We start from the raw sequence: 12,500 nt of genomic DNA on the forward strand, positions 1-12,500 counted from the left end.
ATATATATATATATATATATATATATATATATATATATTATAGAGTGAAAGCCATTAAAAAGTTAAAAAGGTTTATTTCTTTCCTCTCTCTATCCCCTTTACTTCAGATACTAGGCGTGCCCACTTGGGTATCAGTTTTCCTTCCTACTTATGTTAAAGTTGAGTGTTTTTCCCTGTGATGCTGTTCCTACTTCTGTCTTAATAAAAGTCTTAATTCTTGTATAAGGAGCGCCACACGTGCTCCAGGGTATCACTCTGGAGTTATTTTTATCTGTTTTTATTTTCATCTCTTAAAAGAGAAAATAATTTTGTGAGTGTGTGTGGGTGTCTTTACTCATAGTAGAGCTCATGCTCCTGGCCAAACCTCATATTTTCTTATGACTTCATTTACTGAGTTTGTTTGCACGACCTTCTCGTCCAGCATATTCATTCACAACATTTGTTGGCTACTTAAATTTCCAGAGACTTGTCTCAGTGTTGCTAAATACCTTGGCTTAGTTAATGTAATATGTTTGACTACAGCTGTGGCTTTTTATCTGATATATATATATGCTATATATATATGATATATATATATATATATATATATATATATATATATATATATATATATATATATATATATATATATCACATATGTATATATATACACGTCCAGGAAAATAATAGATGGTAGTGGACACGTTTTTTACATTTATTTCAATAGAGGTTCATAAAGTACCTGTTACACCTTGCAATATTAACAATAATGATTTTGTTGTAATATTAAACATAAATGTTAATTTTTTATGATAATACTGAGGCAAAACAGCAGCAATGATAATAATAGTGATAATAAATAATTATAATAATAATAATAATAATAATAATAATAATAAATATATCTGCAAGGATGAGGGCAGCCTCAGCTTATCATGTCCTACCCACTGAACAAGTTTAATATTAATCCACGAAATCTTTACACTGATAAATCTTCTTTTCTGCCGTCTAAATTGTGATTATATTTTGATATTCTATGGCCCAGCTGGTTAGATAATGATATCTTGAAGGCCAGCTGGTTATTCTGAGTAGAAACAGCGTTTTATTTGTCAGATTTCTGTTTATGAGTTATGAGACAACGTCTCGTGAATTTTGGAACAACATCTGGTGAGTTATGTGAGAATGTCTCGTGAGTTATGGGACAACATGTGGTGAGTACACATGTGCACACAGCACTTCAGAGTTGCTCAAGCCACATACGTTTCATGACAATTAACTTCTCCAGCAGTAAAGACTTCAGCACTGTCACGTCACCAAGGTCTTAATCTAAATTAATGCTACCAGAGAGTCTCACCACATGGGTCTTTACGACCACACAAAACGGGTCTTTACGACCACGCAACATAGATCTTTAAAATCACACCATACACATCTTTAAGATTACACGACCTGTGTTTTAAGGACCACACCACTAGAATTTTTATGACCATATCACCAAGGCTTTTTTATGACCACATCAGGTTTTTTAGGACAACTTCACCAGGTTTTTGGGATCTCTTCAGTTTTTTTAGGACCACTTGACCAGGATTTTTAGGACCACATCAGGTTTTTCTTAAAGGGTATACGTCACACTCTACCTCACGAAATTACAGTGCTATATTACTGCTTCGTCTCCAAGAGTGTAACACACACACACACACACACACAGGAGAGATAGGACAGGAGAGATAGGGGGGACATGATAACGACATACAAAATACTGAGAGGAATTGACAAGGTGGACAAAGACAGGATGTTCCAGAGATGGGACACAGCAACAAGGGGACACAGTTGGAAGTTGAAGACACAGATGAATCACAGGGATGTTAGGAAGTATTTCTTCAGCCACAGAGTAGTCAGGAAGTGGAATAGTTTGGGAAGCGATGTAGTGGAGGCAGAATTCATACATAGCTTTAAGCAGAGGTATGATAAAGCTCACGGTTCAGGAAGAGTGACCTAGTAGCGACCAGTGAAGAGGCGGGGGCCAGGAGCTTGGACTCGACCCCTGCAACCTCAGCTAGGTGAGTACAACTAGGTGAGTACACACACACACACACACACACACACACACACACACACACATTTCTCCCATATTAAAAAACTTTGGAAATATTACCTTATATATTACCTAAGAGACGAGAGTAAAGGTGGTGGTGGTGATGATAGTGAAGACACTGACGAAGATGCTAAGATAATGGTGAAGATAATGGTGGTCTCCAGCGTTGAGGTTGGTCACTGTACGCACCAAGAAGAGTTCTAATGTTGCACATCCTCACAGTTATAGTGACATGTTTGTGTTTGCGTAATTGATATCCAAGATATGTCTGAGAATATATATTTAAATATACCTTAAAAATATTCACAACCGTTCTTACATGTCATGTGTCCTGACATGTTGTCATAGGACCTCACATGTCAGAACATGTTGTCATATGACTCCTCATCGCCTAACATGTTGTCATAGGACCTCACACGTCTTGATATGTTGTCATATGACTTGTATCCTGACATGTTGTCATAGGACCTCACATGTCAGAACATGTTGTCATATGACTTATCATATCCTGACATGTTGTCATAGGACCTCACCCGTCTTGACTTGTTGTCATAGGATCTCCCATGTCCTCGTATCCTTCACCAGTCCCTCAAAGCCTGTATAAAAGCTAAGTACAAATAAATATATTAATATACAGATATATACATAATATTTACAGTCAGGTGTCGGGACGAGTAGTCGGGACACCCCCGTATCCGACTTCACTCCCGACGCCTTACACACCCGACGTAACTCCCGACGCATTGTTCCATATCCTCAGTGCCATCATTGACGCCACCACCCTCATCACTACCCACATCATCGACGTCACCACCCACATCATCACTCACTAATCTTTCCTTGTATTGATCACTCATGAGCTGATATAACATTACAACTCACTTTCAAGCTCTTAGCTTCACTACATTCATCACTCTCAAGAGGTGCACTACACACCTCATTATGTATACACAGTTCTTACATCGTGCAAATACACTAGTTCCTGTTGCAAGAGAAACTTCATAGCAACACGACAGCAGCCTGTGTTCAAACTAGTTCCCGTTGCAAGAGAAACTTCATAGCAACACGACAGCAGCCTGTGTTCAAACTAGTTCCCGTTGCAAGAGAAACTCCTCAGTATTATAACAGTAGCATTGATACAATGCAAATCTTTCTCCCTGCCAGACTTTCCTAATTTTCTCTGACTAGGCTGGATCACGAGGTCATGGGTTCATAATTATTGGGTCACAGGTCATTAGATCACAAGATGATGAGGTCAGAAGGTTATGGGATCAGAGTTAAAGTGACAAAGGCTATGAGGTATGACTGTCATGCTCGAGGAAGTGGAACCCTTTTGAAGCCTCATGCGTTGACGATCAAGTGATTCCCGCTGGAATTTACATACTGACCCGACACACCTACAGGTTCGTCTCTGTTATAAGTATCTATAAGGAAAGTTGTGGTGGCCGACACATTCGAAGGAAAATGTTTTTCGATGGACCAAACTTACACACACACACACACACACACACACACACACACACACACACACACACACATACACACATATACACGAAGGAATGTTTATCTTTGATTATTGACTCCATTCATTTATATTTCTAACACCGAATAACTATGATTGTGCACCATAAAAGTCTTTAATCACCTTCAAAAATCCTAAACACGTAATGGGAGATCATTTTCGAAATGAAATGAGAAAAATAGAAAAAACATCAATAAGGTAGCACAGCTCGAGTCACGAACATTATATACAATATATGGAAATGTGTTGGCTTGCAAATACAAGTATTTTTGTGTGTTTAGAAGTTACACTGACACATTGAGTGTCAATTGCTTGAGGACAAATTGAAATCATTATTATAACAGTAACCATTACTCACTCAACGGATGAGACTCGAAGCCAAGGTAAGCCAGTCCTTAAACCAATAAACAACCACTAGACCACACATACATGTAAGATTAATACACCTAGGTATATTTCTATACATATAGAGGTTAGCAGGGATTCCACTGTGATCACAGAATGCTAACCTCTCTAGTGTACAGAAATACACCTAGTTGGATGAATCTTATTTAACCACAGTGCTCTAGTAGTCAGGGAGCACCGACATGCTAGTTCTAGAACTGGTTTACCATGAGTTCTAGTAATACGTATTTCCTTAGTTCTTTAAATTGGTGTTGTTGCTATTCTTACAAGACAGTAATTAATTCATTAAGCATCACAGTAAGTACACGAGAATACGTATATGCACAGCTGGTATAATACATTATATTACTTCACCATGACAGTAACGATAGTGATCACCAGTAACCATCACTGTTAACACCACAGTAAACAAGATAATAGACACAACAGTAGCCAAGATATTCGTAGCATTTAGGTTCTTGGTACTCTCACACTTTTGTAATTCTCATTACAATTCTCACTACAGTCCTCACTTCTGTTGACACTACAGTCCTCACTTCTGTTGACACTACAGTCCTCACTTCTGTTGACACTACAGTCCTCACTTCTGTTGACACTACAGTCCTCACTTCTGTTGACACTACAGTCCTCACTTCTGTTGACACTACAGTCCTCACTTCTGTTGACACTACAGTCCTCACTTCTGTTGACACTACAGTCCTCACTTCTGTTGACACTACAGTCCTCACTTCTGTTGACACTACAGTCCTCACTTCTGTTGACACTACAGTCCTCACTTCTGTTGACACTACAGTCCTCACTTCTGTTGACACTACAGTCCTCACTTCTGTTGACACTACAGTCCTCACTTCTGTTGACACTACAGTCCTCACTTCTGTTGACACTACAGTCCTCACTTCTGTTGACACTACAGTCCTCAATTCTGTTGACACTACAGTCCTCATTACAATCTTCGCTACAATCCTCCTATTGTCTTTCAACAATTTTCACTACTGTCTTTACAACACTCCTTGCTACAATCAGAGACGTGTGATCCCAAGACCAGTTTTTTAAACTTTACAAATAACTTATTCTCTCCTTAATTATATTAAACACATATAGCAGTGTGACTTCCAGTTTTATGTAATATGGAAAAATAGTGAGCCAGTAAGTAGTGAATCTCAGACAAGTAAACAGAAGAAACCTTTATTAAACCAGCGTTCTGCTCAACAAAACGTCGTTTTAATGAAACATTCATCAGTCTACGTATGTTTAATTTACTCCGTAAATTGTGTATGACGCGCGGGTGTTGCGTCATAGTACACACTGTAGCTTATACCTATTTTAAAACCTGTAGCGCAGATGTTCTTATCAAAGCTAACGCACATCCTAAACCGGTTAGATATATATATGTATATACACAGAGGAAACATTAAATAATATTAATTTATTTGGAGAACATGTATTTTGTAACACTAACAAGAAGATATGATCACTTCGCTTCCAGCATATCTTTTCTACCCTGATATCATCCAAATTCTGCTTATCAGTTAATTAGCTGAAATTAACTCATTTTCATCGAGAGGAAACACATTGCAATTTCACACTTGTCATCTCTCTCTTGCTGTTTCAGTCCGTCTGCTCTCTCTCTGTGTCTCTCTCTGTCTCTGTCTCTGTCTGTCTGTCTGTCTGTCTGTCTCTCTCTCTCTCTCTCTCTCTCTCTCTCTCTCTCTCTCTCTCTCTCTCTCTCTCTCTCTCTCTCTCTCTCTCTCTCTCTCTCTCTCTGGCTGTCTCGATCCGTCTGTCTGTCTCTGGCTGTCTTGGCCCGTCTGTGCCTGTCTCTAGTTGCCTCGGCTCGCCTGTGCCTGCCTCTGGTTGTCTCGGCTCGCCTGTGCCTGCCTCTGGTTGTCTCGGCTCGCCTGTGCCTGCCTCTGGTTGTCTCGGCTCGCCTGTGCCTGCCTCTGGTTGTCTCGGCTCGCCTGTGCCTGCCTCTGGTTGTCTCGGCTCGCCTGTGCCTGCCTCTGGTTGTCTCGGCTCGCCTGTGCCTGTCTCTGGCTGTCTCTGCCCGCTCACCTTCCTACTCTCCTCCCGACGAGGGAAAGCTATTGTGAAAGATTTCGCTTCTATCATCATTAATAAATACTGTTGTTTTCCCTGTCTAGATAGGTTTTTCCAGTCATCAACATTATAATCATTTTATCCGCAGTTTCTCCTCACTTTCACTTGTCGCTGTCTCCTCCATTGGTGGAGTCACTTTCACACAACCAGAGTAATCACCTTCATGTCACCAGTGAGGTCAAATTCAAGTCACTAAGATTAGAGCCACCACGACTGTGACTGGAAACTTGTCTTCACACTCACACTCTCCTCCAGGTCTCCACAGATTAGGATCAGTCAGCGCCAGTGGTCTTTGGTGTCTGTGGATAAGTCTGCCTTTGATCTTGTCTTATGATGTTCCTCTGGTCTTCAAAGGCGATTCGTGAACTCCAATGGGTTTTCACGGACTCCATAGCTGGTTCGTGGACTCCATATACGGTTCGTGGATTCCAAATGAGAATCTTTGACTCCCAAGACAGAAGCTGTTCTTGGTTGCAATAGGAGTTCGCGGACTTCAAAAGATGTTCATGGATCAGCTGAAACACATAACCTGTTGGTTTTCACTAATGATTTCAAGACTCATCTCCAGTGGCTGATTCTTACTTGTCCTCAAGAGGTTCATTCACAACTTGGTTTCAGCCTTCACACTGTCGTCCTTCAGCAAGGAAATTCGCGAAACCTCGGCCACAGTGGTGTCTTCAACAGCCTGGGAGGTGCAGTTGTGCAAGTGAAGCAGCTCGCGTCCGTTGGTGAGCCTGCAGGTAGCACTCCTGAAGAAGGAGGTCCTCGTCGCCTCAGAGTCTAGAAAGAAGAAGACGGCATTGATTGGGTGCTGCAGGAGGAGCAAGCAAGGACACACGTTGTCAATGACATAAATAAGAAAGCAATGGTTCACAAACACAGACCTATTGGACAAGCGGTGGAGAAAGAGTGAAAGATGTAAATAAAATGCTAAAATGAAAGTCTGAAGCCGTTTTCGCTAGTTTGTTAATGAAGTATTAACATTACGACGCACTTTTCTCTTGGGGTTAATGAGCTTGAGATGAGAAGGCACGGTTGTAGAGCCAGGAACAATTGGGACAGCACTTACCTGAGTCCCTCCGAGGGGGCCAGCGACATATGCCATGCCCCGTGAGAAAACGACGGACCTGAGATCTGAACTTGGTGGTGGTGAAGGTGTAGAGGAAGGGGTTGAGAGCCGAGTTGATGGGCAGCAACACCACTACAACGTAGGCGTACAGCTTGGCTACACACAACACGTAAAGCTTCAATAGTTATAGAGATAATACGATGGTTGAAGCATAAACGAAACAATAATGCTGGTGTACTTTAAATTTAAACTTTTTTTTAAGTTTTATTTTGTGCACACAGCTAAATAATATGACTCGTTCATCACAATGACTATAAGACTCTCGATCCTTAGTCCAGGTTAAATGAAATCTGTCTTTTTAACAAATGATTTAAATAGCTTCTTAAGAAAACTATACTTTAAGAAGAGGAGCAAAGAGTTGTGGAGTGTCACTCACGAGTGATAAGGATGTCTGCTAGTGCCATGATGCGCAGGATGATGATGGGGGTCCAGCAGAGGCAGTCAGTGAAGACGATGAAGAAAAATCTCATGGCAAATTCTCTGTCTCCCAGAGTGAGAGGCGTGTTGGCTCGCGTGCGTCGGATGCTACAGAACATGCCAGTGTAGGACATGAGGATCACCACCACACTGACCCACGTCACACACACACACACACACATAGAAGGGCAGAGTGTAAGCATCGTGTCATGTAATTAGAAACAATCTTAAAATTAACACTTTTTGTTATTAAAGTGTGAAATATTGCAATTTGTGATAAGAAAAAAATAGATAATGATAGATACCATTACGTTTTTACCAGTAAAATACATTTACTTTTTGCCAGAAAATTTAGTGATTCCGTAAATGTTCTCTCAGGAAAGAGATTTTTTTGTTGTAGTCAGTAAGGTGTGAAATACATATTTTTTGTCAATATTGTGTCAAGATATATATATATATATATATATATATATATATATATATATATATATATATATATATATATATATATATATATATATATATATATATATATGTATGTATGTATGTATGTGTGTGTAACTTTGCAACTCACCCAACTTGGTTGAGGCCAACGAAGACAAGAGCAGAGTAGAGCCAGCCAGGGACCCAAGGGTCATCCAGGTGAAGAGGGAAACATAGACCGTTGGTGCCGTAGAACCTTTGTTGACCCTTATAGTACACCACTGGGGCAGTAAAGGTCAATACCACGGGTCAGCCGAGTGGGGCACGAGGATATTATTGTAAGGATTACAGAAATTCTGCTTATTACATGCTGAGAGTTTTCCTACTAAACTATGTTACTAAGTTACGTAAGTATGTTTGTTTCTTCTTCAAACACAGACCAACCAACACTACACTTAGCCAGTGATAGGTAATGCATCACAGCCAAGCCTATAACTGTCCCAGTGATAGATTATGTACCACAGCCAACCTTATAACTGTCCCAGTGATAGGTAATGTACCACAGCCAACCTTATAACTGTCCCAGTGATAGGTAATGTACCACAGCCAAGCCTATAACTGTCCCAGTGATAGGTAATGTACCACAGTCAAGCCTATAACTGTCCCAGTGATAGGTAATGTACCACAGCCAAGCCTATAACTGTCCCAGTGATAGGTAATGTACCACAGCCAAGCCTATAACTGTCCCAGTGATAGGTAATGTACCACAGCCAAGCCTATAACTGTCCCAGTGATAGGTAATGTACCACAGCCAAGCCTATAACTGTCCCAGTGATAGGTAATGTACCACAGCCAAGCCTATAACTGTCCCAGTGATAGGTAATGTACCACAGCCAAGCCTATAACTGTCCCAGTGATAGGTTATGTACCACAGCCAAGCCTATAACTGTCCCAGTGATAGGTAATGTACCACAACCAAGCCTATAACTATCCCAGTGATAGGTTATGTACCACAACCAAGCCTATAACTGTCCCAGTGATAGGTAATGTACCACGACCAAGCCTATAACTATCCCAGTGATAGGTTATGTACCACAACCAAGCCTATAACTGTCCCAGTGATAGGTAATGTACCACAACCAAGCCTTTAACTGTCCCAGTGATAGGTTATGTACCACAGCCAAGCCTATAACTGTCCCAGTGATAGGTAATGTACTACAGCCAAGCCTATAACTGTCCCAGTGATAGGTTATGTACCACAGCCAAGCCTATAACTATCCCAATGATAGGTTATGTACCACAACCAAGCCTATAACTGTCCCAGTGATAGGTAATGTACCACAGCCAAGCCTATAACTATCCCAATGATAGGTTATGTACCACAACCAAGCCTATAACTGTCCCAGTGATAGGTTATGTACCACAGCCAACCTTATAACTGTCCCAGTGATAGGTAATGTACCACAGCCAAGCCTATAACTGTCCCAGTGATAGGTTATGTACCACAGTCAAGCCTATAACTGTCCCAGTGATAGGTTATGTACCACAGCCAAGCCTATAACTGTCCCAGTGATAGGTCATGTACCACAGCCAAGCCTATAACTGTCCCAGTGATAGGTTATGTACCACAGTCAAGCCTATAACTGTCCCAGTGATAGGTTATGTACCACATCCAAGCCTATAACTGTCCCAGTGATAGGTCATGTACCACAGCCAAGCCTATAACTGTCCCAGTGATAGGTTATGTACCACAGTCAAGCCTATAACTGTCCCAGTGATAGGTTATGTACCACAGCCAAGCCTATAACTGTCCCAGTGATAGGTCATGTACCACAGCCAAGCCTATAACTGTCCCAGTGATAGGTTATGTACCACAGTCAAGCCTATAACTGTCCCAGTGATAGGTTATGTACCACAGCCAAGCCTATAACTGTCCCAGTGATAGGTCATGTACCACAGCCAAGCCTATAACTGTCCCAGTGATAGGTTATGTACCACAGTCAAGCCTATAACTGTCCCAGTGATAGGTTATGTACCACAGCCAAGCCTATAACTGTCCCAGTGATAGGTCATGTACCACAGCCAAGCCTATAACTGTCCCAGTGATAGGTTATGTACCACAGTCAAGCCTATAACTGTCCCAGTGATAGGTTATGTACCACAGTCAAGCCTATAACTGTCCCAGTGATTGGTTATGCACCACAACCGTATAAGTCACTGGGCTCAGAATGGTAAGTGAATAATGCTCAGAAGACCACATACAGCATCAAGTGAGACGCAACAATCTACATTTCGTAACAACTCATCGGTGGACATTTCATATTAATTTCAAAGCCCAAAGAATTTACTTTTTTAACACATCTTTATATAACAGTAGTAAGTATTCCAATTTTAAACAAGTACTGTAGACTGCATATATTATGCAAAGTTTTTAGAGCATATATTGCCACTGAAGAAAGTAGTGTTTCACCAGAAGAGCCTTTACAGAGGTACACACCTGGGATGATGGCTATGGTGAGCCCCAAGCACCAGATACATGCCAGGGAGAACTTGGCACCTTCCAGGGAGAGCTTTGGGGCAGCCAGGGGCCAGGTGATACATACCCACCGCTCCACTGACATGAACGACAGGATCAACACAGATACCTTAAATACAGACACACACACACACACAAGACACTATTATTATTATTATTATTATTATTATTATTATTATTATTATTATTATTATTATTATTATTCATTGTTACTCGTAAGCTTTATTAAACATTCCTGGATGGGATGGTGCATGGTTTATTGTGAACACTTCCAAAATGATAATTAATAAAATAATTTGTGAAATATTTAATTTGGATAGAGCTGTATAGATATATATATTCTTCATTATATTGATTAGAAGTATTGCTTAGTATTACGAACACAGTTGGTAGATTAGAGAACTGTAGTACCTGGTCTTACGACTAAGCAAAACACGGCAATCAGTAAGGTAGAATACATCAGGGGGTAGAACTGTTTACCTATGCATTCCTTCACAACTTATTTACAATATGTACAATATTAATAGATTAGGATATCAGAATATGTAATGTTGCAACCATGACCCATTCACAGGCACTAGTGGACACGACCAGTGTTTGCGTAAGTTTGCCCCAAGCGAGGTGGGAAAGTGTGATGTCACCTTGCAGGGAGTAGCCGACATCTACGTGATTGTCGGTTTGAACTGGACAATAAGTGCAGCAGTGGGGCCCCAAAAATGTTACACTCTGAAATGCCAGTTCACTGGTGGAGAGGGCATGACAAATGGTTGTGTGACGAACGTCGAAAGAAATGTAACATGCTCGGTGCACGCCACATTCAGCATGTTGAGTATGGATCATTACCTGTACTGGTCAATTTGCTCAGTAATGATCTCATTGCCAGTACTGCTCAACCTGATAATAATTAATTATCAGGGGACTAACCGCTGTAATTAGATCAATTAGTGTGTTAATTGTCACTTCAAAGTATTTAGATCGCCAGGATTTTGGGATACGCACGTAATTATCATATTCTAATTAAGTTTATTTCTGTAAACTATGGATACGTTTTCTAGATATGTTTACCAGACTTAACCTCATGAAGAAATATAAAAACTAACCAATTATCAATTATTAAACAATGTTTCGTCTCAAAATTTTCAGTGAACTCCTGGACAAGAGTAAAATAAAAAAAATTCAGCACTTCTTGTTATGTAACATGTATATAATATTGTATAGTGAAGGCTTAAAACTCTGCGTAGATTGTGTGATACATCGTAATCAGAATATATAATAAGAGTATGGTAATCAGGGTATTGTAATTAGGGTATAATAATCAGGGTATGGTAATCAGAATATGGTAATTCATTTCTTATATATATATTATATATATATTGATGGGATAAAGATAGAAATGTTAAAAGCAGGTGGGGATATAGTTTTGGAGTGGCTGGTGCAATTATTTAATAAATGTATGGAAGAGGGTAAGGTACCTAGGGATTGGCAGAGAGCATGCATAGTTCCTTTGTATAAAGGCAAAGGGGATAAAAGAGAGTGCAAAAATTATAGGGGGATAAGTCTGTTGAGTGTACCTGGTAAAGTGTATGGTAGAGTTATAATTGAAAGAATTAAGAGTAAGACGGAGAATAGGATAGCAGATGAACAAGGAGGCTTTAGGAAAGGTAGGGGGTGTGTGGACCAGGTGTTTACAGTGAAACATATAAGTGAACAGTATTTAGATAAGGCTAAAGAGGTCTTTGTGGCATTTATGGATTTGGAAAAGGCGTATGACAGGGTGGATAGGGGGGCAATGTGGCAGATGTTGCAAGTGTATGGTGTAGGAGGTAGGTTACTGAAAGCAGTGAAGAGTTTTTACGAGGATAGTGAGGCTCAAGTTAGAGTATGTAGGAAAGAGGGA

At 40.3% G+C, this 12,500-nt stretch overlaps 1 protein-coding gene across 2 annotated transcripts in view; it reads right to left on the reverse strand.

Annotated features, from left to right (window-relative positions):
* Positions 1-683: 683 nt before the first annotated feature.
* The window catches only part of LOC138853557 (relaxin receptor 2-like), a 260,550-nt gene continuing 248,733 nt past the window's right edge, over positions 684-12,500 (reverse strand). The window contains exons 18-22 of one of the 2 annotated variants that reach the window (XM_070090958.1): positions 10,565-10,712; positions 8,219-8,348; positions 7,604-7,752; positions 7,168-7,323; positions 684-6,878 (exon numbers count right to left, since the gene is read on the reverse strand). In XM_070090958.1, the coding sequence (XP_069947059.1) occupies positions 6,700-6,878; positions 7,168-7,323; positions 7,604-7,752; positions 8,219-8,348; positions 10,565-10,712 (762 nt within the window). In that variant the 3' untranslated portion in view covers positions 684-6,699. Of the gene's footprint in view, positions 6,879-7,167; positions 7,324-7,603; positions 7,795-8,218; positions 8,349-10,564; positions 10,713-12,500 lie in introns of both variants that reach the window. The other variant, XM_070090957.1, reaches the window with a different exon arrangement.

Source organism: Cherax quadricarinatus, chromosome 33 (genome assembly GCF_038502225.1).
Source record: "Cherax quadricarinatus isolate ZL_2023a chromosome 33, ASM3850222v1, whole genome shotgun sequence".
Lineage (NCBI taxonomy): Eukaryota > Metazoa > Arthropoda > Malacostraca > Decapoda > Parastacidae > Cherax > Cherax quadricarinatus.